The sequence below is a fragment of the Mauremys mutica genome, chromosome 20 (assembly GCF_020497125.1).
Source record: "Mauremys mutica isolate MM-2020 ecotype Southern chromosome 20, ASM2049712v1, whole genome shotgun sequence".
NCBI lineage: Eukaryota > Metazoa > Chordata > Testudines > Geoemydidae > Mauremys > Mauremys mutica.
This window is the reverse complement of record NC_059091.1, coordinates 25,133,801-25,161,466: the sequence shown is the minus strand read 5'-3', so window position 1 is coordinate 25,161,466 and position 27,666 is coordinate 25,133,801. Positions and strand designations below refer to the sequence as shown.

At 66.6% G+C, this 27,666-nt stretch overlaps 1 protein-coding gene across 1 annotated transcript in view; it reads left to right on the top strand.

The window, feature by feature from the left end:
• LOC123353877 (complement C3-like) overlaps positions 1–27,126 on the top strand; it is a 46,673-nt gene extending 19,547 nt beyond the window's left edge. The window contains exons 23-41 of the mRNA XM_044995320.1: positions 623–709; positions 3,727–3,930; positions 4,139–4,214; positions 4,659–4,821; positions 5,453–5,548; positions 6,958–7,111; positions 7,953–8,125; positions 9,325–9,489; positions 9,931–9,990; positions 10,413–10,503; positions 10,661–10,712; positions 13,021–13,108; positions 13,425–13,511; positions 14,807–14,912; positions 15,988–16,077; positions 17,837–17,926; positions 24,436–24,519; positions 26,238–26,373; positions 26,907–27,126. Of these exons, the coding sequence (XP_044851255.1) occupies positions 623–709; positions 3,727–3,930; positions 4,139–4,214; positions 4,659–4,821; positions 5,453–5,548; positions 6,958–7,111; positions 7,953–8,125; positions 9,325–9,489; positions 9,931–9,990; positions 10,413–10,503; positions 10,661–10,712; positions 13,021–13,108; positions 13,425–13,511; positions 14,807–14,912; positions 15,988–16,077; positions 17,837–17,926; positions 24,436–24,519; positions 26,238–26,373; positions 26,907–27,042 (2,138 nt within the window). The 3' untranslated portion in view covers positions 27,043–27,126. The remainder of the gene's footprint in view (positions 1–622; positions 710–3,726; positions 3,931–4,138; positions 4,215–4,658; positions 4,822–5,452; positions 5,549–6,957; positions 7,112–7,952; positions 8,126–9,324; positions 9,490–9,930; positions 9,991–10,412; positions 10,504–10,660; positions 10,713–13,020; positions 13,109–13,424; positions 13,512–14,806; positions 14,913–15,987; positions 16,078–17,836; positions 17,927–24,435; positions 24,520–26,237; positions 26,374–26,906) is intronic.
• The last annotated feature ends 540 nt before the right edge of the window (positions 27,127–27,666 follow it).

The following is a 27,666-nucleotide window of genomic DNA, read 5'->3' as shown; positions in this document are numbered from 1 at the left end:
CAGCTTCCTCCCACGCGCCCACAGCCATGGTCCCACTGCTGCCCTCTGTGCTGGGTCACAGACACCCTCAGCTGCTCGGCCCTGGCACTTTCCAGCCAGTGCCCAGGGCAGCCCCTCAGCCCATGCGGCTTAGTTTCTCACAAGCTGTGCTGCCAGGCCTAGCCTTGGCCGGTGGCTCCTTGTCGTCCAGCTCTCACTACATAATCGGATTTAATTGCTCCTTCCATTGAGGCAGAGATGGGAGCTTAGCACACCCAGGTCTGCGATTGTGTGTAGATCGAAGAGCTGGTAACACCTTCCAGGCAACAGGGACCAGGCGTCTGGTGTGGGCTTTCCTGGCCTAGGCTCCCCAACAGGTGTCTCCCTGTCCCGCACCCTCCCCTGCAGCATGCAGCGCCACACCCCCCCTGCAGCATGCAGCACCGCACCCCCTGCAGCATGCAGCGCCGCACCCCCTGCAGCATGCAGCGCCGCACCCCCTGCAGCATGCAGCGCCGCACCCCCCGCAGCATGCAGCGCCGCACCCCCCCTGCAGCCCCGTGGCAGGAGCTTGTTTATAACCAGTCTGAGCGTCAGAGCACCACTCCTCCCTCACCACAAATGCTCTGTCCTCCCCCGGCAGGTCAGCTGCAGCAGGAGCTGGTCAGAAGCCGTCACCTCGAAAACCTGGTGCCTGACACAGACGCCGAGGTCTTCATTAGCGTGCAAGGTACGCGGGGCACTGGCTGGGCCCGGCTCCATGGGGGCACCAGGCAGCAAGTGCAGCTCAGCCTTTGAGCAGCTGCTGGGCCCATGAACGTCCCCCCAGGGCTACCCTGCCCCGTTTCCCTGCCCTCTGAGTCGAGCTCCAGCTCCAGGGCCTCCCTGGCCCCAGCACATGCAGTGGGACAGGCTCAGCGCTCACCTACGCTGCTGTAAATCACCCTGCTCTGCCCTGAGAAACACGCCCCTCCCAGAGCCAGGGTGTAAGGGTGGTGCTGGCTTTCACGGGACACAGCTGAGAGCAGGGCAGTCACAGCCCCACGCTGGGGTTTTTCCACCTCTAAGGCAACCAGCCAGCCAGACCGAGAGGACTTGGGTCTCACCCCACTGGCTAACCACCAGTCACACACGCAATTCCCTCAGACACTCCAGTCTCCCAGTATCCCCACCAGTGCCACTCGTCCTGGGGACGAATGGTTATGAAAACCAACACCCCAATGAAAGAAAACGGTTCTCTCAACATACAAGTCAGATCTTACCCACAAATCACGCTGTCGCCAATCCCTTAGGATCTAAAATCTACAGGTTTATTCATAAAAAGAAAAAATATCGCTGAGAGCAAGAATTGGTTAAATGGAATCAGTTACATCCAGTGATGGCAAAGTTCTTAGTTCAGGCTTGTAGCAGTGATGGAGTAAACTGCAGGTTTAATCAAGTCTCTGGAACATCCCCCGCTGGGATGGGTCCTCAGTCCCTTGTGCAGAGCTTCAGTTTGTAGCAAAGTCCCTCCAGAGGTACGAAGCAGGACTGAAGAGAAACTGGAGATGAGGCAGCAGCCTTTTATATAGTCTCTTGCCGTGTGGCCTCAAGACAAGCGTATACCTAGACTTTAGTAAGGCATTTGATACGGTCTCGCATGATATTCTTATCCATCAACTAGGCAAATACAACTTAGATGGGGCTACTATAAGGTGGGTGCATAACTGGCTGGAGAATCGTACTCAGAGAGTCGTTATTAATGGTTCCCAATCCTGCTGGAAAGGTATAACAAGTGGGGTTCCGCAGGGGTCTGGTTTGGGACCGGCTCTGTTCAATACCTTCATCAACGACTAAGCTGTTGGCATAGAAAGGACGCTTATTAAGTTTGCAGATGATACCAAACTGGGGGGATTGCAACTGCTTTGGAGGACAGGGTCATAATTCAAAATGATCTGGACAAATTGGAGGAATGGTCTGAGGTAAACAGGATGAAGTTTAACAAAGACAAATGCAAAGTGCTCCACTTAGGAAGGAACAATCAGTTTCACACACACAGAATGGGCAGAGACTGTCTAGGAAGGAGTATGGCAGAAAGGGATCTAGGGGTTATAGTGGACCACAAGCTAAATATGAGTCAACAGTGTGATGCTGTTGCAAAAAAAGCAAAGGTGATTCTGGGCTGCATTAACAGGTGTGTTGTGAGCAAGACAGGAGAAGTCCTTCTTCCGCTCTACTCTGCGCTGGTCAGGCCTCAGCTGGAGTATTGTGTCCAGTTCTGGGCACCGCATTTCAGGAAAGATGTGGAGAAATTGGAGAGGGTCCAGAGAAGAGCAACAAGAATGATGAAAGGTCTAGAGAACATGACCTAGGAAGGAGGCTGAGAGAACTGGGTTTGTTTAGTTTGGAAAAGAGACAACACAGAGGGGCCATGAGAGCAGTTTTCAGGTATCTCAAAGGGTGTCATAAGGAGGTGGGAGAAAACTTGTTCACCTGAGCCTCTAAGGATAGAACAAGAAGCAATGGGCTTAAACTGCAGCAAGGGAGGTTTAGGTCGGACATTAGGAAAAAGTTCCTAACTGTCAGGCTGGTTAAACACTGGAATAAACTGCCCAGGAAGGCTGTGGAATCTCCATCCCTGGAGCTAGTTAAGAGCAGGTTAGATAAATGTCTATCCGGGATGGTCTAGACAGTATTTGGTGCTGCCATGAGGGCAGGGGACTGGACTCGATGACCTCTCGAGGTTCCTTCCAGCCCTAGAGTCTATGAATCTATTCGGGCACATGGCATGAAAACCCTCCGAGTTCAGACCATAGGCCTGGCCCTGCCTTGCTGAGTCACCAGGCCTATCTGCCTTCTCTCCGTGGGTCAGTTGTGTCGCTGATGGTCCTTAATGGCCCATCAAGCAGGCCAGGCCAGGCAGAGCTGATGCCAAAGTGTCTGGGGTGTCACCCAAGCGTGAAATACAGACAGGCCACACAGCCACAGGCAGCATAACCCTAAGCAGCAACCCAGAACCTTTCCTTAGACACCTCACACGACAAGCTTTGTACGACATTTGCTGCAGATATAGAACAGTGGTTGCACCAATGATCTGTACCAGTGGCAGGCAAACTTTTTGGCCTGAGGGCCGCATCGGGTTTTGGAAATTGTGCAGCTGCAGTGCCCCAGGAGCTCACAGCCCCACTGCCCAGAGCACTGCGCCGGCAGTGGGGTGAGCTGAGGCTGCGGAGGAGGGGCCGGGGTAGCCTCCCGGGCCAGGAGCTCAGGGGCCGAGCAGGAGGGTCCCAAGGGCTGTAGTTTTCCCACCTCTGATCTATACGGGCACAGGTTATGTCAGTGACATCACACAGGGAGAGAACCCAGGAGTCCTGGCTCCCAGCCCCCCTGCTCTAATCACCAGCCCCCACTGCCCTCCCATAGCCAGGGAGAGAACCCAGGAGTCCTGGCTCCCAGCCCCCCTGCTCTAACCACCAGCCCCCACTCCCCTCCCAGAGCTGGGGAGAGAACCCAGGAGTCCTGGCTCCCAGCCCCCCTGCTCTAACCACCAGCCCCCACTCCCCTCCCAGAGCTGGGGAGAGAACCCAGGAGTCCTGGCTCCCAGCCCCCCCCTTTAACCACTAGCCCCCACTCCCCTCCCAGAGCCGGGGTACAGTGCAGCTGTCCCGGTTCTCAGCAGCACGCGTGGCACGGCCAGGCCTCCAGCAGCCGGCCGGGGTGGGGGCAGGGGCAAGCTGGGGCGTGAGTGGGCATCTCCTCCCTCGGCAGGGGACCTGCTCGGCGAGACGCTGGTGGGGGGGCTGCAGGGCTCCACGCTGCAGAAGCTGATCACGCTGCCGAACGGGTGCGTGGAGCAGAACATCTTCAGCGTCACCCCAAACATCATCCTCACCCACTACCTGGACACCACCAAGCAGTGGGACCAGATCGGGGTGGAGCTCCGGGACCAGGCCGTCCAGAACATCGCCCACGGTGAGCGGGGCCCGGCCAGGCCAGAGGGTGGCAACGTGTGACGATGCTACACTCCACCCACAGGGGGTGCTCTGCACCCTGCCCCCGCCCACTCCCCCTGAATCTGAGCCGGGGGGGGGGGTGAACGCAGCCCCCCCACCCCCAGCCCCCTGCCTTGGGACTCCGACGGCCCAGCCCCGACAGCGTGTGTGTCTGGGCTCTCCTGCAGGCTACACCCGCCAGCGGGGTTACAGGGAGCGTGATGGTTCCTACAAGCCCTATCAGGGAAGCACCGGCAGCACCTGGTATGGTAACTTCCTCGCGGGGTGTGGGGGGAGCGGGCGGCTGGGCTGGGGATGGTGAGCTAGCCAGAGCATGCATGCAATGCTGCCCTCCCCTGGCGGGGCTTAGAGTGGCTCACGCTGCGTGTCATACCCCCTATACAGCTTACAGCGAGTGGGGATTCCCTTCGCTCGAGTGTCCTGGGCAGGGGCAGCGGGAGCTGGGGTCTGTGCTGGTGTGGGGGAAGGCCCGGCTGTGCTGCCACGAAGGGGGCAGGGCCCTGTCCACACAGAGCCCTGCGAGGGGGCAGTGCCACCGCCCGGCTCAGCTCCCCGCAGTGGTGGGTTTGCAGCAGCTCCCTCGGGCACGGTGCCGCCTGCTGCTGGGTCTGGCCACAGCTCTCCCGTGGCCTGGGAGCTCCCCTGCCCTCCCGCCCCGCAGATTCATGCACCCCCCTTCTCCGGCAGGCTGACCGCCTACATCCTCAAGGTGTTTGCCATGGCCTTGCCGCTGGGCACCCGCATCGACCCCAGCGAGCTGTGTGCCAGCGCCCGGTGGCTGATCGGCCAGAGGCAGGAAGCGTCCGGGTGTTTCCGCGAGGACGCTGCGATTTATACACGCGCAATGCAGGTACCGGTCACTCCACTGGCCAACGGGAGACGGGGCAGGAGACGCAGGCTGTCCTAGCAAAGCTCCGTCCCTCGCCCAAGGATCAGCCCCCGGAGCCCTAGCCACGGCGCAGTCCCCCGCTCCCCTCCTGGCACGGCTGGGCATGGGGCGCAGGGCCCCGGGAGGTGTTGGCTGGCTCGGAGAACGACTGATCCAGCTAGTCCAGTCGCCTCCCCTGGGGGTATAAATTCCTCCTCGGGGAGATGAGGGAGTGAGGCCAGGGCTGGGGAGCAGCGCATTAGCTGAATTTGTCTGCTAAGATGAGCTGCAGCAAACAGAGCCAACGTTGCTAGTGTCATCCTTAGGCTTCAGAGTCAACAACCCACTGGGGCAAGCGGGGCAGTTCGCCCTACACCCCCGCAGCCCTTGTCTCAGGCTCTCACCGCTGGGAGGGCTCAGCGACACCCTTTACAGAGAGCCCTGGCCACGTGGCCCCCTGGCAGCTGGCTACGCAGGGCGCACGGGCAGGCTCCTTTGGCACCACCCCAGCAAAGCCGATTGCTGCTCAGCTCTGCCCCCCCCCCCCGCCCCGGGCAGGGCTCGGTGATTGGGGTCCACACGGCTCCCATCCCCCTCTGCTCTTCCTCCGCAGGGCGGGTACCACGGCTCCAACGCCGATGCCTCCCTCACGGCCTTCGTCCTCGTGGCGCTGAAGGAGGCCGAGTCCATCTGCAGGAACCATGTGAACGTAGGTTGAGGGGCAGCCTGGCCGGGCCTCTGCAAAGCGCGCCCAGGTGCCATGGGACCGATGCTGCCTTCGAGTGTCAGTTCAGGACGAATTCCTGAGAGCGGGGCAGTCACAGCCCCAGGCTGGGGTCCTTTGTTACGGACCCACCAAACCAGCCAGCCAGAGGGGACTTGGTCTCACCCCCCGGCGAACCACAAGCCACCCAGGCAGCTCCCTCAGACGCTCGCTATGGGGACGAATGGGAAAAGGGAAAAGGTTTCCCCACCCCAAAGGGCCGAGCCCAGGGCCAGCTCTAGGCCCCAGCGCTCCAAGCGTGTGCTTGGGGCGGCACTTTCCAAGGGGCGGCACCCAGCTAGGGGCGCAAAAATCCAGGAGCCGGCCCTGAGCGGAGGCGAGCTGAGGGGGGGCGCGGGGAGGGCTGCAGGAAGTAACCCGGGGGGGGGCAGAGGAACCGCCCCCCCCCGCTCACCTCCACCTCCTCCCCCGAGCACGCTGCCACGTCGCTCCCCCCCCCCCTTCCCAGGCTTGCCGCAAAACAGGTAGGAGGGGCAATGCGGTGCGGGGGGGTCAGGAATTTGGGGAAGGGGTTGGAATGGGGCGGGGACATTTTTTTGCTTGGGGTGGCAAAAAACTTGGAGCCGGCCCTGGCCAAGCCCAGAGCCAGGTCAATCTACAAGTCAGATCTTACGCACAAGTCAGGCTGTCGCCAGCCCTTTAGGATCGAAAATCTACATGCAGCTGGGAGCTAGAACCCGTTAAATGGAATCAGTGACATCCCGTGATGGCAAAGTCCTGGGTTCAGGCTTGGAGTAAACGGCAGGTTCAAATCAAGTCTCTGGAACATCCCCCGCTGGGATGGGTCCTTGGTCCTTTGTTCAGAGCTTCAGTTTGTAGCACGGCCCCTCCAGAGGACTGAAGACAGGATGGGGATGGGGCATCAGCCTTTAATAGTCTCTGCCTGTGGAAGGGCCCCTCCGTTCTCACACCCGTGGGAAATCCCAGCAGCAAGATGGAGTCTGGAGTCCCATGGGCAGGTCCCAGGTCCTGGCATGACTCAGTGCTGTACGGGCGCAGACCTGGCCCACCTGCCCTCTTGAAGGGCCCAGGACGATTTGGCATGTGGATTGGAGCCTCCCCAGGTCTATTGTCAGTTAAGCGTTTCTGGATTGGACACGTCACTTGCACATTCCTTTGTCCAGAAGAACCGGATCCTTGTGGCACCTGGCAGTGGGGCTGGCGCCCACGAAAGCTCTCGCCCAGGTAACTGTGTGAGTCTCTCGGGAGCCACAGGGACCCTGTTCTTTCTGCGGGTACAGACGAACACGGCTGCTGCTCTGGACCCTTCTCAAGAAGCTGAGCAAGCGCTTCACTGGGGCTGCTTAGAACCCTTTCCTCTCTCCCGGCGACAGGAGCTGCCCCACGGCCTGCAGAAAGCCCAGGGCTACCTGGAGAGCCGCCTCCGGAGCCTGCAGAACCCCTACAGCGTGGCCATCAGCTCCTACGCCCTGGCCCTGGTGAACAGCCCCCTGGCCAACGCCGTCCTGGACGACTTCGCCTCCCACAGTGAGTGCAGAGCCGGGGCGGGGGGCTGGGCCCGGGGCTGGGGGGGGCTGGGCCCGGCGCTCGGCACTGCCTGGGGTGTGGGGGCTGGGCCCGGCGCGCGGCACCGCCCGGGGCGGGGGGGGGGGCGGGGGCCCGGCGCTCGGCACCGCCCGGGGCGGGGGGGGCTGGGCCCGGCGCTCGGCACTGCCTGGGGTGTGGGGGCTGGGCCCGGCGCGCGGCACCGCCCGGGGCGGGGGGGGGGCTGGGCCCGAAGCTCGGCACCACCTGGGGAGTGGGGGCTGGGCCCGGCACTCGGCACCGCCCGGGGCTGGGGGGCTGGGCCCGGCGCTCGGCACCGCCCGGGGGTTGGTGGCTGGTCACGAAGCTCGGCACCACCTGGGGTGTGGGGGCTGGGCCCGGGGCTCGGCACCGCCCGGGGCGGGGGGGGGGCTGGGCCGGGGCCTCAGCCCCGCCCTGGGCGGGGGGGCTGGGCCCGGTGCTCGGCACCGCCCGGGGCGGGGGGGCTGGGCCCGGCGCTCGGCACCGCCCGGGGCGGAGAGGCTGGGCCCGGCGCTCGGCACCGCCCGGGGCGGAGGGGCTGGGCCCGGCGCTCGGCACCGCCCGGAGCGGGGGCTCGTGCGGGGAGGGGATAGGCTGGGGAAATGAGGCAGAGAGGAAGGGGCTGTGCCAGACGCTGGGAGTGGGGGGCACACGTGACTGTGTATGTGCCGTGTGCGTGCAATAGCAGGTGACTCTGCACCTGTGTGTGCGTGCAGTGGGCTCTGCCCATGTGAGCTGTGTGTGCAATGCGTGTGCGATGCATGTGCGATGTGTGTCTGTGTGTCCCATTGCTCCTCCGCAGACAGGACACACTGGCCCGTGGACCAGCACACGGCCCGCTCTCTGTACAGCATCGAAGCCACGGCCTACGGCCTCCTGCAGAAGCTGACCCTCGGGCGCTTTGAGGAGACCCACCCCATCGTGCGGTGGCTGGTCGAGAGCAGGGAGTTTGGCGGGGGCTATGAGAGCACCCAGGTGAGAGCTGGCGCAGGCAGGGGGCCCTGAGTGCCAGGAGGTGGGATTGTGCGTGGGCCTGAGCATGGCCAGCCTCCCTCCTGCCCCACGCGGGGGTCCCTCGCGGCGTTGGGGGCTTGGTTCCCAGCTGGGGCCGGTCAGTGCCCCTGCCAGGATCTCGGCCTTGGCTTGTGTGGTGGAGCAGGGGCTGTCTGTGTGGGGGAGGGGAGAGCCAGGGAGGATTTTAGGTGAGATGCAGGTATTCAGCGGTAACATGAGCCTGGCCTGGGGGAGGGGAGGTGACACCTCTGCCCAGGGGCTAGACAAAGAAAAGGGGCGGAGGGGAAGGCTGGAGTCAGTCTTCGGTCCGGGAACTGGGTGGTGGGTTTTCAGGGGATCCTAGGCTGGGATCCAAGCACCCTGAACCCCCCAGAAAGGCCAGATCGAGGGGTCCTGGCTCTGAACACAAGCTGGGCTGTATCCTGTGTTCCTGTTGTTCAATAAACCTTCTGTTTTACTGGCTGGCTGAGAGTCACTGTGAGTCCAGGAAGAGGGGTGCAGGGCCGGACTCCCCCACACGCCGTGACAGCTTGCTCACGGCACACAGAGCCGGTGGATGAAAACATGGATCCGCCTGCTGGGAGGCCGCCATGTGCCACGGCTTTAGTGCCCGAGAAGATGCAGGAACCCAAAGCAGAGAGAGACAAAACAGGCTGCTCCCTGTGGCAGTCGGCCCGACTGCCCAAGGCTGGCTGGCTGCCAACTGACAGCCTCCATGACCCCCCACCCTGCAAGTGAACACACCCTTCCGTGCACCGCAAGCCTGCGTCCACCATCCCCAGACCTGGAGCAGTGGGGTGGGGACGTGCTGGCCAGGGGGGGCGGAGATCCCAGGCAGGCCATGCCCGTGCTGCCCCGTGGGGTGGCAACGGGAGGGAGCCAGTCCCAGTGCACCCAGCCAGCAGCAAACTGGCCCAGCGGGAGCAGGACCCCTCCTCCTGCCCTGCCCACCGGACGGGCTGTGGAGCGTGAGGGGCTTTGGAGCAGCCGCCCGCCGCAGCCGGTGCCCCCCGCACACGGGGGTCGAGCACGTGCTCCGGAGCTCTGCCGAACTGGTGCCTCCAACGCCCCGTCTGGGCAAGACCTTTCCCAGCGCAACCCCCCTCCCCCGCGGCCCGGCCCCACGCGGCCCCCGCTGCCAGCCTCTGCCTCCTCCCCAGACCACAGTGATCGGCATGCAGGCCCTGGCGCAGTACCGGGCCGCCATCCCCCCCGAGCAGGCCGTCGACCTGAAGGTGCAGGTCAGCGTCCCCACGCGCAGACTGACCGAGCGCTGGGACATCGACAACACCAACGCCTACCTGCAGCGCTCCAGCTCCAAAAAGGTGAGCCCCGCCCCGGGCCCCGCCCCCTGCCCCGGGCCCCGCCCCCTGCCCTCGGGCCCCGCCCCCTGCCCCCGGGCCCCGCCCCCTGCCCTCGGGCCCCGCCCCCTGCCCCCGGGCCCCGCCCCCTGCCCTCAATCTCTGATCCCTCCTGAGGTCCTGCCCCGGCATGCAGCCCCGCTCCCTGCCCTCAATCTCCGCCCCCTCCCCTTAGGTCCCGCCTCAGGCCCCACCCCCACCCTTGGGCCCACCCCCTGGCATGCAGCCACGCCCATGCCACAAAGCCACACCCCCTGGGGACGCACCTGGCATGCAGGGCTCGGAGAGCAGAGCAGAGCTCCCCCGAGGGACCCTGCGCTCCATGGCCAGGGCAGGGCGGCTGCTGGCTCTGGGGTGCTGCAGAGCCCGGCACCTCCTCAGCATCTCCCACCCTTTCCCCTGCAGTTCTACGCCCAGGAAGATTTGAACATCACTGCCAGCGGGACGGGCACCGGCACAGTGACAGTGAGTGATGCCTGGGCCCGGGCGATCGCCCACAGCCCGACCCAGCCCTGCACCCCCTGGGGAACACGGGGACCGGGGCTCTGCCCATCAATGGGCTAGACTAGAGAGGGGCAGGGGCCAGGACTCCTGGGTTCTCTCCCCGGCTCTGGGAGGGGAGTGGGGGCTGGTGGTTAGAGCAGGAGGGTCTAGGAGCCAGGACTCCTGGGTTCTCTCCCCAGCTCTTAATGGGGAGTGGGGTTTAGTGGTTAGAGTGGGGGGGGGGGAGGCTGGGAGCCAGGACTCCTGGGTTCTGCTCCTGATGCCGGCCCTGCCTTGCTGTGCCACAGCGGCGGGGAGGGGAGGGGAGGGGAGGGGTGTGCCTTGCCCACGGGCCGGCTGGCGGGGGTGACCCACTCAGCGCACACTCTCGGCTTCATTCCCAGCTCCTGACCGTGTACCACACGCTGCCGCCGGCCCGCGAACTCGAGTGCCAGGCCTTCTGGCTGGCGGTGAGCGTGGAGGAGGTGCCCGAAGGTACGGCGGGCGGTTGTCTGCTCCCCTGGGAGCCGCTCCCTGTCCCCGAGCCCCGGCCTGGCAGAAACGGGGCCCCTCCGCCTGAGGGGAGGAGACGCCCCCGGGGGCCCAGCCCCATAGCTGGGCCCTGCACTAATCCTGCCCTTTGGCTTCACAGACGAGAAGAAGCCAGACGACATCAACACCTTCCGGCTCCGGCTCCAGGCCCGGTAAGGACCCGGCCCTGGCGAGGGCAGAACCCGGGCGCCAGGCTGAGTTCTGTGACGCGCGGGGCAGGGGGCTTGGTCCAGGGTACGGCGCTGACGGGCCGGTGCCTTGCAGGGCTGGGAATCGGCAGCAGCCGCCCCCCGCGGAGACTCTGCCCCGCCGTGGGTCTGGCCCCCCGGGTCCCTCCGCTCTGCTTCACAGCCCTGTACAAAGAACATGGAGCAGAGCAAGGCAGGGTGTGTCCCATGGGGCCTGCCCCACAGCCCTGCCCCCTGCTTGTTCCCTGAGCCCCATGGGGCCTGCCCCCTGAGCCCCAAGGCCCCTGAGCCCCATGGCCCCTGCCCTGACAGCCCTGCCCCTTCCCTGTGCCCCATGGCTCCTGCCCTGACAGCCCTGCCCCTTCCCTGTGCCCCATGGCTCCTGCCCTGACAGCCCTGCCCCTTCCCTGAGCCCCATGGCTCCTGAGCCCCATGGCCCCTGCCCTGACAGCCCTGCCCCTTCCCTGTGCCCCATGGCCCCTGCCCTGACAGCCCTGCCCCTTCCCTGAGCCCCATGGCTCCTGAGCCCCATGGCCCCTGCCCTGACAGCCCTGCCCCTTCCCTGTGCCCCATGGCCCCTGCCCTGACAGCCCTGCCCCTTCCCTGAGCCCCATGGCTCCTGAGCCCCATGGCTCCTGCCCTGACAGCCCTGCCCCTTCCCTGTGCCCCATGGCCCCTGAGCCCCATGGTCCCTGAGCCCCATGGCTCCTGCCCTGACAGCCCTGCCCCTTCCCTGTGCCCCATGGCCCCTGAGCCCCATGGTCCCTGAGCCCCATGGCTCCTGCCCTGACAGCCCTGCCCCTTCCCTGTGCCCCATGGCCCCTGAGCCCCATGGTCCCTGAGCCCCATGGCTCCTGCCCTGACAGCCCTGCCCCTTCCCTGTGCCCCATGGCTCCTGCCCTGACAGCCCTGCCCCTTCCCTGTGCCCCATGGCCCCTGCCCTGACAGCCCTGCCCCTTCCCTGTGCCCCATGGCTCCTGCCCTGACAGCCCTGCCCCTTCCCTGAGCCCCATGGCCCCTGAGCCCCATGGCTCCTGCCCTGACAGCCCTGCCCCTTCCCTGTGCCCCATGGCCCCTGCCCAGACAGCCCTGCCCCTTCCCTGTGCCCCATGGCTCCTGCCCTGACAGCCCTGCCCCTTCCCTGAGCCCCATGGCCCCTGAGCCCCATGGCTCCTGCCCTGACAGCCCTGCCCCTTCCCTGTGCCCCATGGCCCCTGCCCTGACAGCCCTGCCCCTTCCCTGAGCCCCATGGCTCCTGAGCCCCATGGTCCCTGAGCCCCATGGCTCCTGCCCTGACAGCCCTGCCCCTTCCCTGAGCCCCATGGCCCCTGAGCCCCAGGGCCCCTGCCCTGACAGCCCGGCCCCTTCCCTGAGCCCCATGGCCCCTGCCCCATGGCCCCTGCCCTGACAGCCCTGCCCCTTCCCTGAGCCCCAGGGCTCCTGAGCCCCATGGCCCCTGCCCTGACAGCCCTGCCCCTTCCCTGAGCCCCATGGCCCCTGAGCCCCATGGCCCCTGCCCTGACAGCCCTGCCCCTTCCCTGAGCCCCATGGCCCCTGCCCCATGGCCCCTGCCCTGACAGCCCTGCCCCTTCCCTGAGCCCCATGGCCCCTGAGCCCCATGGCTCCTGAGCCCCATGGCCCCTGCCCTGACAGCCCTGCCCCTTCCCTGTGCCCCATGGCCCCTGCCCTGACAGCCCTGCCCCTTCCCTGAGCCCCATGGCTCCTGAGCCCCATGGTCCCTGAGCCCCATGGCCCCTGCCCTGACAGCCCTGCCCCTTCCCTGTGCCCCATGGCTCCTGAGCCCCATGGCCCCTGCCCTGACAGCCCTGCCCCTTCCCTGTGCCCCATGGCCCCTGCCCCATGGCTCCTGCCCTGACAGCCCTGCCCCTTCCCTGAGCCCCATGGCCCCTGAGCCCCATGGCCCCTGCCCTGACAGCCCTGCCCCTTCCCTGTGCCCCATGGCCCCTGCCCCATGGCTCCTGCCCTGACAGCCCTGCCCCTTCCCTGTGCACCATGGCCCCTGCCCCATGGCCCCTGAGCCCCATGGCCCCTGCCCTGACAGCCCTGCCCCTTCCCTGAGCCCCATGGGCCCTGCCCTGACAGCCCTGCCCCTTCCCTGTGCCCCATGGCCCCTGCCCCATGGCTCCTGCCCTGACAGCCCTGCCCCTTCCCTGAGCCCCATGGCCCCATGGCCCCTGCCCCATGGCCCCATGGCCCCATGGCTCCTGCCCCTGCCCGTACGCGCGAGCTGAAGGCCGTGTTCTGTCCCTAGGTCCCTGGGGCTGCGGGATGCCACAATGACCATCATCGACATCTCCTTGCTGACAGGCTTCGAGCCCAACCTGAGCGAGCTCAAGCAGGTGACCTGGGGGAACGGGCCGGCCCCATGGCCAGAGGGTTGCTGGTCTCGGGCCTGACGCTCTGTGGGGCTGCCATGGGGCTCAGCCAGGCCAGACCCGCCCGTGGGGAGCCAGCGTGGCCCCGCGCGTGGCCCCGTTAGCCCCGAGGGTCAGAGCCCGGGTCCCTACAAGGGAGGGGGTGGAGACAGGGGCACCCCACGGAACGGACCTGCTGCCAGGCTCCTGCGAGCTGGGGGCAGCTTGGGGGGTGCTGCTGGCTGGAGGGGGCAGGGCAGCCCCAGAGCCCCAGCTCAGCGGTGTCTGCCTGGCCCCACAGCTCACCAACGGCGTGGAGCAGTACTTCTTCCTCTTCGAGAGCAAAGGCACCGTCAGCAACAACTCCGTCGTCCTCTACTTCAACCAGGTGAGGGGCCGCCCCCCTCCCTGCGCCGGACCCCACCCCGCTGCCCCCAGGGACCCTGCCCCCCTCTCTGCGCCCCCTCCCTGCGCCGGACCCCACCCCTCCGCCCCCCTCCCTGTGCCCCCCCTGTGCTGGACCCCACCCCTCCGCCCCCCTCCCTGCGCCGGCCCCGGCCCCTCTGCCCCCAGGGACCCTGCCCCTTCCCCTGCGCTGGACCCTGCCCCCCTCCCTGCGACGGACCCCACCCCTCCACCCCCAGGGACCCTGCCCCCCTCCCTGCACCCCCTCCCTGCGCCTGTCCCCACCCCTCTGCCCCCAGGGACCCTGCCCCCCTCCCTGCACACCCTCCCTGAGCCGGACCCTGCTCCCTGCACCAGACCCCACCCCTCTGCGCCCAGGGACCCCACCCCTCCCCTTGCGGGACCCTGCCCCTCCTTTCCTGTGTCGGACCCTGTCCCCTCCACCCCCGTGGGACTGTGCCCCTCCCCTCTCACCGCGGGATCCCACAAATCTGCTGCCCCCTGAGATGCTCCACCCAAGGCCTCTCACTGCGCAGCCCCGGGTGACTGGGGCTTGGGGACCCTGCAGGCTGTACTGACGGGATATCGGCCCCCCAGCCTGACAGAGAACGGGGTTCCCATGAGGGGCCTGGCAGTCCAGGGGGGCAGACGGGTGGAGACGGTGTGGCCTGCCCAGGGCGCGGCTGCCGGGGGGCGCAGCGCAGACCCGGGGCCGTTCACCTCATGCCGGCAGTGCCCGCACTGAGCTCGGAGACGCACGGGAGGGACCCTGCCGCGCCACGTGGCCCAGTGCTAAGAGAGCGGGAGCCAATGCCAGGATCGAGCACCCGCTGCTTCCTGCTGGCCTCTTCCGGGGGTCGGGCCCAGCCCCATCCGCAGGGGTCAGCTGAGCAGAGCAGGGGCCCTGGAGCTGCCTGAGGTTGGCCCCTGGCTATGTCCTGCCCATGCCGCAGCCCCGCTGGGCCCATGGGCTCTCCCCGGCCGGCGCTGAGCCCTCGGAGTGGGTCCCCCACGTGCTGGGCACCGAGGCACGGACAGAGCGGGTCTGGCCTGGCACTGGGGGTTCAGACGCTCAGCAGGGCTGCGAGGAGTCAAAGGGGGCCTGGGTCTGTCCGTGGGGGGCGCATGCAGAGTTCTGTCCGTGACACCACCACACGCTGGGGCAGCCTGGGGCACACGGGGCGGATTATCCCCCAGCGGCTGCTGCTGGGGCCAGCCGGGAGGCCAGGCTGCATGGGCCCAGGGCTGAGCCGGCCGGTCTGTTCCCGGGCGCTGCAGATTTCCAATCAGACGGACATGGAAGTCGGGTTCCGGATTCACCAGCGTGTGCAGCTGGGGATGCTGCAGCCGGCTGTGGTCACCATCTACGAGTATTACGAGCCTGGTGAGCGTCTCCTTAGGGCTCCGGGCAGGGGCACCGCGGGCACCGGCCCTGCCTCTCCGGGGGCTGCGGCTCCAGCGTCGGCAGCTTCCAGTGAGCGGGAGCCGCGTTTCCACGTCTGGGAGCTCCCCGCGGGGGGGTTCAGCCTCCCCCTGCAGCCCGGGGGTGCAGCCCCGCTCGTGTGGACGCAGAGCCCCCGCCGCAGAGGCGCTTGCCCCGATGCCTGTCAAGGGAAGGAGCCGGTACCGGTGCATTGGGCCAGGCGCTGGCCAGGGGCTCTGCGCTCCGTGCACCCCTCGGTGCCACTGGCAGGCGGGCAGGCGGACGGGCATCGGGGTGACCCAGGCCCCATGGCGACCAGCGCCACTCGGAGGCCCGGTGCTGCCGCGCTGGCGCCCCCTGGTAGCTGCCGGGGGGGAGCTCTGGCGGGAGGGAGGGGACATGGGCTCGGGGCCCGTAGCTGGCGTAGAAATCTGCCCCTGGGAATCGCGCCGGGGGCTGCAGGGCAGCTTTGCAAACCTGCCCGTCGTTCAGGTGCCCGCCGGGGCGAATCCGGCCCGAGCGTGGGCCCGAGTGCGGGAGGTGTGAGATTGACGGGCCGGGTTTGCCGCGAGGATCCCCTCCCTGCTCACCGGGCGGGCGTTACGGTGGGGGGTCTCCGGCTGCTCCCAAGGGGGCACCGCGTGGGTCAGAGCCAGCGCCAGGCCCTGCCCTGCACCCAGGTGCAGCAGCTGCGCACAGGCTGGGCGGATGGGGGGCCCGTGGCTGCAGGGGGGTGCGAGGGGAGGGTGGCCCGGGGCAGGGGTCTGGCTCCAGGCTGGAGCGAGAGAGAATGGAGTCGAACTCCTCTCCCCAGGCCTCAGCCGGCCCGGAGAGCTGCCGACCCCGCTTGGGGGGCTGGGGGGCTGGTGCGGCGCTGGGGGGCGGGGGAGGCAGGGCGCTCGGTGGGTGTCCCTGTGCCCTACGGGATGGACGGACGTGGAGCAGCCGGGGGCGGGGGGCAGGCTCCAGCGGCAGGAGCTGCCCCTTGGCAGCCGGCCTGAGCAGGACACGGCCTCTGGGTCTCTTCCCCTCGCAGCCCGGAGATGCAGCCGCTTCTACAACGCGCCGCGCGAGAGCGAGCTGCTGAGGAAGATCTGCCAGGAGGAGGTGTGCAAATGTGCCGAAGGTAAAGCCGCGCCCGGCATCCTGGCGTCGCCTGCTCCTCTCGCTGCCCAGCCAGGGGCGCCCCGCTCCTCACGGCACAGCCGCCCTGGGAGGGGGACGCTAGGGACGGGCCACGGCGCCCGGATCAGCATGACAGTCACCCGCCAGCGAGCGCTGGCCTGGCCGCTTCCCCAGGAAGTTATTGCTGCCGGGCCCTGGGCCGGGCTCGTTCCCCACTGCCGGGCCCCTGCCAGGTTCGTTCCGGGCTCGTTCCCCGCTGCCGGGCTCGTTCCAGGCTCGTTCCCCGCTGCCGGGCCCCGGGCCGGGCTCGTTCCCCGCTGCCGGGCTCGTTCCCCGCTGCCGGGCTCGTTCCAGGCTCGTTACCCGCTGCCGGGCCCTGTGCCGGGCTCGTTCCCCGCTGCTGGGCTCGTTCCCCGCTGCCGGGCCCTGTGCCGGGCTCGTTCCCCGCTGCCGGGCTCGTTCCCCACTGCCGGGCCCCTGCCAGGTTCGTTCCGGGCTCGTTCCCCGCTGCCGGGCCCCGGGCCGGGCTCGTTCCCCACTGCCGGGCTCGTTCCCCGCTGCCGGGCCCCGGGCCGGGCTCGTTCCCCGCTGCCGGGCTCGTTCCCCGCTGCCGGGCCCCGGGCCGGGCTCGTTCCCCGCTGCCGGGCTCGTTCCCCGCTGCCAGGCTCGTTCCCCGCTGCCGGGCCCCGGGCCGGGCTCATTCCGGGCTCGTTCCCCGCTGCCGGGCCCCGGGCCGGGCTCGTTCCCCGCTGCCGGGCTCGTTCCCCGCTGCCAGGCTCGTTCCCCGCTGCCGGGCCCCGGGCCGGGCTCGTTCCGGGCTCGTTCCCCGCTGCCGGGCCCCGGGCCGGGCTCGTTCCGGGCTCGTTCCCCGCTGCCGGGCCCCGGGCCGGGCTCGTTCCCCACTGCCGGGCTCGTTCCCCGCTGCCGGGCCCCTGCCAGGTTCGTTCTGGGCTCGTTCCCCGCTGCCGGGCTCGTTCCCCACTGCCGGACCCCGGGCCGGGCTCGTTCCGGGCTCGTTCCCCGCTGCCGGGCTCGTTCCAGGCTCGTTCCCCGCTGCTGGGCCCCGGGCCGGGCTCGTTCCCCGCTGCCGGGCTCGTTCCCCGCTGCCGGGCTCGTTCCCCGCTGCCGGGCCCCGGGCCGGGCTCGTTCCCCGCTGCCGGGCCCCGGGCCGGGCTCGGTCCCCGCTGCCGGGCCCCGGGCCGGGCTCGTTCCCCGCTGCCGGGCCCCGGGCCGGGCTCGTTCCCCGCTGCCGGGCCCCGGGCCGGGCTCGTTCCCCGCTGCCGGGCCCCGGGCCGGGCTCGTTCCCCGCTGCCGGGCCCCGGGCCGGGCTCGTTCTCCGCTGCCGGGCCCTGTGCCGGGCTCGTATCCCGCTGCCGGGCCCCGGGCCGGGCTCGTTCCCCGCTGCCGGGCTCGTTCCCCGCTGCCGGGCCCCGGGCCGGGCTCGTTCCCCGCTGCCGGGCCCCGGGCCGGGCTTGTTCCCCGCTGCCGGGCTCCGTGCATGGCAGAGAATTCTCTGGGGCTAACGCTGGCTCGTGACTACGCCCTGGTCAGAGCAGTGCCTGGAAACGCCCCGGCTCAGCCGCACCCTGAGCACCAGGTCCCCGCGGTCTCTGTTGGGCTTCGCACCAAGACCGTGCGCCCCCATGGGACCTGGGACGCTCCAACCACGTTCCTGTGAGCTACCGGGCAGGCCAGGACCTCCCCAGACGTGCAGCCTGGCCAGCCGGGTCCTCTGACCTCTCCCCTTTCCATGCGCTCAGACAACTGCCTTCGGATGACCTCTCCCCTGTCAGATGACCTGTCAGGGAACCAGCTCTACAACAAAGCCTGTGACACGGGCATGGACTACGGTAAGCCCCGGGTGGGCTCTGGGGAGGGCTCCCGGGGGGCTGGGAGCGCTCGGCTGGGTTACCCTTGTGACGATGCGGTTCTGGCGGGACCCAACTGAGGTGCCAATTCAGGACCAATCGCTCAAACAGGGCAGTTACGGCCCAAGGCTGGGGGTTTTCCACCTCAAAGGCACCAAACCAGCCAGACAAAAATGACTTCGGTTTCACCCCACTGGCGAACCACAAGTCACACAAACAATTCCCTCAGACACTCCAGTCTCCCAGTATCACCACCAGTGCCACTCGTCCTGGGGATGAATGGTTATGAAAACCAACACCCCAGTAAAAGAAAAAGGTTCTCTCGATCCCAAAGGACCAAGCCCCAGACCCAGGTCAATATACACATCAGATCTTACCCACAAATCACGCTGTTGCCAATCCCTTAGAATCTAAAATCTAAAGGTTTATTCATAAAAGGAAAAAGATCGAGCTGAGAGCTAGAATTGGTTAAATGGAATCAATTACATCCAGTAATGGCAAAGTTCTTAGTTCAGGCTTGTAGCAGTGATGGCGTAAACTGCAGGTTTAATCAAGTCTCTGGAGAACATCCCCCGCTGGGATGAGTCAGTCAGTCCCTTGTGCAGAGCTTCAGTTTGTAGCAAAGTCCCTCCAGAGGTACGAAGCAGGATTGAAGACAGGATGGAGATGAGGCATTAGCCTTATATAGGCTTTTCCAGGTGTAAGAATCTCTTTGTTCTTACTGTGGAAAATTACAGCAAAATGGAGTCTGGAGTCACATGGGCCAGTCCCTGCACTTTGCTGAGTCACAAGGCCTATCTGCCTTCTCTCCATGGGTCAGTTGTGTAGCTGATGGTCCTTAATGGGCCATCAAGCAGGCCAGGCAGAGCTAACACCAACTTGTCTGGGGTGTCACCCAGAAGCAGAGCACAGATTTGAAATACAGACAGTACAGAACCAATACTTATAACTTCAACTACAAAATGACACATGCACCCAGACAGCACAATCCTAACCAGCAACCCAGAACCTGGCCTCACACACCTTAGATGACCCCCTTTACCTAAGATTTGGTGCCACTACAGGACCTTGGTTGCAAACCATGTTCTATATGGTCCCAGTTTATATCAATAACGTCACAGCCCTGCAGCATGGTTCCCAGTTGTCACGGACTCCCAGGACTCAGGCTCTCTCCTGGCTCCATACGGTCCCTGGGGGGAACCCCCTTCGGGGCGACAGCCTTTCTTGGGGGTCCACCTCTCTGGGGGTCCAGCCCCTCCACCTCCTGGAACCGCCCCTCTCTGAGCCTCAGCACGTCTGTCTCTGCCGGGGCCCCCCAGGGAGTCCCCTCGCTCTGGGCCCCCCAGGCCTCCATCCCCCGAAGGGGACGATGCCCCCCCCCGCCGCCCTGTTCTCTAGCCCGCAGCGACTCTCAGCCAGCGGAACATGGGAAGGTTATTGAGCATTGACACAGCACAGGAAACTCTCCACCCTCAGCCCAGCACATCCCAGTCTCCCCTGAATCCAGGGGGGCTCTGCCTGCCCCCCCCTCCAGCTCCGAGCCCCCCTGCTTCCCAGCTGGGCCTCTGATACCAGGGGCGGCTCTAGGAATTTTGCCGCCCCAAGCACGGCAGGCAGGCTGCCTTCGGCGGCGCGCCTGCGGGAGGTCCGAAGCTGCGGGACCAGCGGAGCCGCTGAAGGCAGCCTGCCTGCCGCCCTGGCGGCCACCAGCAGAGCCCCCCCCCCGCACGGCTTGCCGCCCCGAGCACCCGCTTGGCGTGCTGGGGCCTGGAGCCGCCCCGCCTGTCCCCAAGCCTCACCTCTGTCCATTGTCTTCTCTCCAGGGAAACAGGGTGGCCTGGGCCTGCTCTCATCCCCTCTGGCTGGAACCAGCTGGTCCGGTCACCGGGGTCTGTCACGGAGTGTGGGGGAGTCAGGCCCTGCACCCCCGGTCTCCCTGCCGATTCACCAGGACTCTCAGCCAGCCAGTAAAGCAGAAGGTTTATTTAGGCGACAGGAACACAGTCCAACACAGGTCTTGCAGGCACAGATAACCGGATCTCCCCGGTTATCTCCATCTTGGGGGCCTCCCAGCCCCCCTCGGGGATCAGAGCTCGGTCTGCCTGCTCCCCTCTCTTCTTCAGCCAACTTCAGTCTGCCTAACCCCCTCGGCCCCTCCTCTCTCCTCCGCCTCTTTCCTTTGTGTCTGCCCTGGCCAGAGGTATCACCTCCCCTCCCCCAGGCCCAGCTCAGCTCACAGTTGAATTCCTGCATCTCACCTAAACCTCTGGCTCTCCCCTCCCCCGCACAGACAGTCTGTGCTTCCTACTCCATCACACCTCTCCCCCCTCCGAGACTGAACTGAGCGGGGTCACTCCAGCCAGTGACCCGGGGAAGTTCGGACCCACCTACAACCTTATGCCGCCCGTGCCCCTTCCCCACCCCAGTCCCCCTGGGGTGCACGCTGGGCTGGGGCCTTCTCCCCACGTTCCAGTCTGGAGGGCCGTGATTCGGGCTCTCTCGGTTCAGAGCCCCCCTTTTGACCCTGGCCCCCCTCTGGACAGGCTCCTCGGGGCGGGGCGAGGGCCTTACAGCCATCTTCCCCCTGTCCCGGGCCTTCCTCCCCCTCTGGCAGAAGTCACAGCAGCGGCAGTGCTGCCGGACATGGGCAAAGACCCCAGGCCAGTAATAGTTCTGCAGCAGCCTCTGCTGGGTACGCCAGGCTCCCGGGTGCCCTGAGGGGGACATGTCATGGGCCCGGCACAGCAGCTGGTGGCGATACTCCTGGGGTACCACCAGCTGCCTCCTGATCCCCCCTGACTCCATCTTCCCTGGGGGAGCCCATTCTCGGTACAGGAGCCCCTTCTCCCACAGGAACCTTTTCCGGCCACCTCGTCCCGTGGTCTGTCCCCCCCCGAGGCTGGCCAGGTCCCCTATCCTCCGCAGGGAGGGGTCTTCCCGCACCGCGGCCTGGTACTCAGCCGCTGGGGCAGGGCCGGGGATCTGCTCTCTCTCCCCGGCTGGGTCTGGGGCCACAGCCTCTCTGAGCCCTGTCCCTGGGCGTTTCCTCCCCACCGGGTCAGGGTCCGGTGCCCCGGGCAGAGTGCCTTCCCCGGTGTCAGGGTGCAGAGCCCTGCGTCGACTCTGACTACGGTTCACGGCCAGGGCACCCCGGGTGTTACTGGGCCAGTCCTCGAGGTCCCCCCCCATTAACACCTCCATGGGCAAATGCGGGTGCACCCCCACGTCCTTGAGGCCCTCCTTGTCCCCCCACTTTAGGTGCACCCTCGCGACAGGCACCCTGAATGGGGTCCCGATCACACCCCTCAGGTTCAGGTAGGTGTTGGGCACCATCCAATCTCGGCCCACCACCTCGGGCCGGGCCAGCGTCACCTCTGCGCCCGTATCCCAGTACCCAGTGGCCTCCTTCCCGTCTACCTCCAGGGGAACAAGGCACTCACTCCGGAGGGGTAGTCCCGTGTCCACCCTGTAAACCCAAAACTCAGGGTTGGGAGCATCCAGCCCCTCGGAGGGGACAGCCCGGGGCCCCCCTCCCTCCTTCGCAGGGGTTACGCGGCCCGCCCCCCTTCCCTGCGAACCCTGCCCCTCATCCTGCTGGGTCTCTACCCAGTTGACCCGGTGTGGGGCTGGTCTGCTCAGTTTGTCCCGGAGCTTGGGGCACTGGGCCCGTATGTGGCCCGGTTGGCCACATTGGTAGCAGCCCACGTCTCGCTGGTCCCCTCGAGTGGAACGGCTGGACCTGCCGCCAGATGTTTCCCTTTGGCGGGGGTCCTCCCTCGGCCCCGTCTGGGAGGTTCCCTGGTGAGTCTCCCTCTGCGTCGAGGCCGACCTGCTACTTCAAGACGCCTCCCTATTATCCCCTGCCCGACTGTCCATGTATTGGTCGGCCAGCCGGCCTGCATGCTGCGGGTTCTCCGGCTTTTGGTCCATCAACCACAGCTTCAGGTCCGATGGGCACTGCTCATACAGGTGCTCCAGTACGAATAGGTCAAGCAGGTCCTCTCTAGTTTGGGCCCCAGCCGTCCACTTGCGGGCGTACCCCTGCGCCCGGTTGACCAGTTGCAGGTATGTGCCCTCCCGGGTTTTACGCTGACTCCGGAACCTTTTCCGGTACATCTCCGGGGTCAGCCCAAACTCGCGGAGTAGGGCCTCTTTGACCAGGTTGTAGTCCCGCGCCTCCGCCCCTCTCATTCGGCTGTACACCTCCACGGCGGTGGGGTCCAGTAAGGGGGTGAGGCACCAGATCCTGTCTGCAGGGTCCACCTGGTGCAGCTCACAGGCGTTCTCAAAGGCCGTCAGGAAGGTGTCTATGTCCTCCCCCTCCTTACGCCGGGCCAGGAAGTTCTTATCGAAGCTCTTTGTAGGCTTGGGCCCCCCCTCACTAGCCGCAGCCAGGGCCTCCCTGCTTTTCAGCTGGGCCATGGCCAGCTCATGGTCGCGTTGCTTCTGCCGGTCCTCCATCTCCATCAGTTTGATCTCTCTCTCCAAGTCCAGCCGCCTGAGTTCCACGGAGGCCGAGCGTCGCCGGGATGATTCCCGGCTGGTCGGGGGGGTCACGGTGCCCTCCGTAGCTGGGCTCCTCCTCCCCCTCCCCCTATGCCTAGGGGTGGGAGGTCTCGGGGAGCCCTCAGCGGCCGGCTGACCCCTCCCAGCGGGGACAGACACTGGTGCCTGCGCTGTATCTGCCCGGCTGCTCCCCTCAGAGACCGGGTCCGGTTCATTGACTCGGTCTCTCTCCTCCAGCCGGGCAATCAGCTGGGCCTTGGTGAGCTTCCCATAGTGCAGCCCCCTCTGCTTGCACTGCTCCACCAGCTCCCACTTGCGCTGCGTGGCATACATCTTCCTGCTGGCCGCTCGCAGGCCGGGGTGCTCGCCGCTCCCCACGGGTTCCAGGGGGACCCCTAGTGTGCCAGTCCTTGAGGTCACCCCCTCTCTGCCAGGGTCGAGCGGCAGCCTCCTCCGCCGCTGGGATCGCTCACTGTGATCCCCCGGGGGACCCTGTTACTCCAAAGTCCTTCTCTCTGGTCACACACTCCCAGGGTGAATCGCCCCTTCGTTTTACTGCTCCCCAGTCACTTACTGCAGGAAGCGCCGTCCGCGGGGTGCAGTCGATCCCACCTCTGCCACCAGTTGTCACGGAGTGTGGGGGAGTCAGGCCCTGCACCCCTGGCCTCCCTGCCAATTCACCAGGACTCTCAGCCAGCCAGTAAAGCAGAAGGTTTATTTAGACGACAGGAACACAGTCCAACACAGGTCTTGCAGGCACAGATAACCGGATCCCCCGGATAGGTCCATCTTGGGGGCCTCCCAGCCCCCCTCGGGGATCAGAGCTCGGTCTGCCTGCTCCCCTCTCTTCTTCAGCCAACTTCCGTCTGCCTAACCCCCTCGGCCCCTCCTCTCTCCTCCGCCTCTTTCCTTTGTGTCTGCCCTGGCCAGAGGTGTCACCTCCCCTCCCCCAGGCCCAGCTCAGCTCACAGTTAGAATTCCTGCATCTCACCTAAACCTCTGGCTCTCCCCTCCCCCACACAGACAGTCTGTGCTTCCTACTCCATTACAGGGTCCTCTCCCCACCGCCCTTTGTCCTCCCACTGGCCAGAACCGGCTGTGACTCCTGAGCTGGGCCTCCGGGTCACCAGGTCACCGCTCGCTAACGTCCCCCATCCCCAGGCAGCTGTCTGGGGTCCCGGCTGCTAGGTGTCCTCTGCACCAACAAACTCCTTTTCCCACCCCCTCGTTACACACGCAGCACACAGGGAAACTGAGGCGCACACAGTAAGAAAATCCCCCACTTCGTCACACCTGACCAGGCGCCGGCCAATGACGTCAAAAGGCAGCGATTCCGAACCAGCCAGTGACCCGCTCTGTCCTTAGCCTGTGGAACCCACTGCCACAGGATGGGACGGCGTTCAGTGAGAGCAGGAGCGGGCAGGGCTTGTAGAGTTACTGCAAACAGAGCTTGGGAGGGGGAGAAAACCGCCTCCTTCCGGCTTAAACCAACCTCTGACGACTCAGGGGCAGGACGAGACCATCCTGGAGCAGCTCGTCCTCCCGCCCTGGGAGCGTCGTTCCCATTCCTGGAGCAGCTGGTGCCGGGCCCGGGACACCAGGCTCGGGTCAGAACCCACCTGCTGGCTCCCAGCCCTTGTGGTCTCCAATATCCCACCCCCTTTCCTTCAGCCCCCTCGTAGCCCGGCCGAACAGCCCCTCTGTGCCAGGCCCAGCTGGGGCGAGGCGCCTCCCGGGGCCACCCTGCGCCTTCCCCGCTCAGCCCTGTGGTGTGAGCTGTAAACGCTCCCAGGTGCCTCCTGAATCCTCCCCTCCCCGCGGCAGGCGGTTCCGGGGCCAGGCCATACATGGACGTAACAGACCCTGGAGACGAGCGGGGGGTCCCTGGAGCAGGGGGTGCTGGCTCCGCCGCTTGCCACTGAGGTGCGTGGGGTGCAGGGCCCCTGGGACACGGGCTCACCGCTGGTTCCTCTCCTCTGCCTCAGCCTACAAGGTGCAGCTGGAGCAGCGGGAGCCACACAACAGCACCGTCTATTACAGCATGAAGGTCCTGGACGTCATCAAGTCTGGTGAGCTCCGCTGAGGCAGCGCTGCCGTCCCGGGCAGGCTGGGCTGCGAGCGGAGACCCCCGAGGGGCCACGGCGGGGGGGGGCTCCCCTCTGTCAGTGCTGGCCCCACGGTGCTGCAGGGGACACTGGGCTGCAGGGGGTGGGCGGGGGCTCGGCAGGGGATGATGCAGGAAATGGGGGGCGCTGGAGGGAGCGGGGCGGGGGCTCAGTGTCACGGAGCCCCCGGCGATGCTCTGGAACTGCTCCCCACAAAGCCAGTCAGTACTTTGGGGAGCCTCCTCTCCCGTGGAGCATCCAGCATCCTCGGCCCCTCCGTGCGCTTCCCACCGCGAGTCCGCCCAGGCGGGGCCCTGGGGGGGCCACGGGGTCCTGCCCCCCCCACGTCGCAGTCAGACGTGACTCTCAGCCAGCCAGTCACACAGCAGGGTTATTAGCCGACAGGAACACAGGCCAGGACAGGTCTTACCAGTACAGACAACAGGACCCCTCAGTTAGGTCCATCTGGGGCCCCAGGGAGGCCACTGCCCCGCTGGGAGGCCCGAGCCCCATCAGGGCTCCCCTCCATTTCCCAGCCAGCTTCCAAAACTGCCCAACCCCCCCCCCCAGCCCCTCCTCTCTGGCTGTGTCTCTTTCCCGGGCCAGGAGGTCACCTGATCTCTTTGTCCTCCCCCACCTTTAGCCTCCCCTGGCAGGGGGAAGGGCCCGGCCATTAGTTGCCAGGAGACAGAGGGTCGGCCAGAGCTGAGGCCCCCCCCCAGTATTCAGAGGGAACATTAAGAACAGCCCCACTTCCTCACGCTCAGTATGGGGCACTCTCGCCTCAGTCAGTGCTGGGCCCAGGGCGGCGCTAGGGGGCGCCGTGCCGCTCAAACTTCTTTCAGATTCAAAGTCAAACTGTGGGGCTCTGGCCCCCATGGAAACCTGCTGTGGGTCTTTGCAGGACTATTGGGGATCCCCGGCCTGGCTGCCCCCCTCAGGGGACTTACACTCCACACACCCCCCGACACGTCCCGGCAGAGTCATTGGGTTTCATTTTGCCAATTCCTCCCCTGCCCTGCTGCAGTGGGGGGCTGGGAGCTGTCGGGAACTGGGGGGATGGGGGCCTGTCACGGAGTTTGGGGAGACAAGGCCCTGCACCCCCGGCTTCCTGCGATTCCCCGGGACTCTCGGCCAGCCAGTAAAGCAGAAGGTTTATTAGCCGACAGGACACAGGCCAGGACGGGTCTTGCAGGCACAGACAACAGGATCCTCCCCAATTAGGTCCATCTTGGGGTCCCAGGGGCACCACAGCCCCCTTGGGGGGTCAGAGCCCCGTCTGGGCTCCCCTCCATTCCCCACCCGGCTCCTGAAACTCTCCCTCCCCAGCGTCTCCCCCCCCAGCCTTTGTTCAGCTCCCCGGCAGAGGTGTCACCTGGCCTCTCCCCCTCCCTGGGTTCTCCCGTTACCTGCTCAGGTCTCCTCCCTCCGGCCGGTCTCCATCCCCCAATGCAGCTCGTCCTCCCAGGCCAACCCCCCCACAGTAAGGACACAGGGTCACTCGGGTGCACAGGCCCCTCAGGGATGCCAGGAGCTCTTGCCACTGTTCTGAGCGGTTTCCAGCCGGGAAGCGGATGCCCAGGGGGAAGGTGGTGCCAGGGGGGCCTTTGCCTGACTGTGGGCAGCGCCTCGCTGGCAGGGAGGTGCCCCCCCCCAGTCTGACCCAGGGTCCGTTCCCCCAGGGACAGACGCGGAGGCGAGCGGGAAAGTGAGGAGATTTGTCTCCCACGCGACCTGCGCGGCCACCTTGGGCCTGCGAGAGCAGGAGCAGTACCTGGTCATGGGCCGGACGCGGGATCTCTGGCTGGCCACAGACAGGTGAGTCCCCTCCCTGGGGCTGGCGCGCACTGTCCGGGGGGCTGCGCCGTGGCCCAGCTGGGGGCTGCCTGTTCCCTGCTGTGCCCGGCCGAGCAGGAGGCCATTGTGGGGGCAGCGCTGGCCAGAGGCGAGGAGCCCCAGGGCAGCCGTACGGGGCCGATCCGCTGGGGGCGACTGGCCGCGTGAAGCTGCGGGGCCTGGAGCTCGGCTTTGGAGGGGCCCCGGCTCCGTGTGCTGGAGCCCCGGCACGTACCCAGCTCTGCGCACCTGGGGTCACGTGCTTCCCGTGGGGCCAAAGGGGAGCTGAGCACCCGGCCCGCTCCAGGCTGGGCCCAGCTGACCCTGCGTCCTCGGCCAGAACGGGCTCCAAGCAGCCCTGGCCCCTGCCCCCGGTGAGGCTCCCCGGGCTCTCGGCTGGTCCGTGCCTGGCGCGGGGGGGGGGGGGGACCAGGCCAGGACTGGGGCGTAGGGGCCACTTCCCGAGTTCCGCGCCCCCGGCACTGACAGGCGCCTTCTCCCTTCCTTGGAACCAGCTACACCTACGTCCTGGGCAAGGCGGGCTTCATCGTGCCCTGGCCGAGGCCGGAGGAAGCCGAAAGCGACGGGAGAAAGAAAACGTTTCTGCAAACGCTGGACAACTTCACCCGCTTTGTGGGCTGTGACACCTAGATCCTGCAGGACCCCCCCATTCCCCAACCCCACCCCCACTGCCATGGTCCCTGCAGGACCCCCCCATTCCCCAACCTCACCCCCACTGCCATGGTCCCTGCAGGACCCCCCAACCCCACCCCCACTGCCATGGTCCCTGCAGGACCCCCCCATTCCCCATCCCCACTGCCATGGTCCCTGCAGGACCCCCCAACCCCACCCCCACTGCCATGGTCCCTGCAGGACCCCCCCAGTCCCCAACCCCATCCCCACTGCCATGGTCCCTGCAGGACCCCCCAACCCCACCCCCACTGCCTTGGTCACTGCAGGACCCCCCAACCCCATCCCCACTGCCATGGTCCCTGCAGGACCCCCCCATTCCCCACCCCCACTGCCATGGTCCCTGCAGGACCCCCCCATTCCCCAACCTCACCCCCACTGCCATGGTCCCTGCAGGACCCCCCAACCCCACCCCCACTGCCATGGTCCCTGCAGGACCCCCCCATTCCCCAACCCCACCCCCACTGCCATGGTCCCTGCAGGACCCCCCCACCCCACCCCCACTGCCATGGTCCCTGCAGGACCCCCCGATTCCCCAACCCCACCCCCACTGCCATGGTCCCTGCAGGACCCCCCCATTCCCCA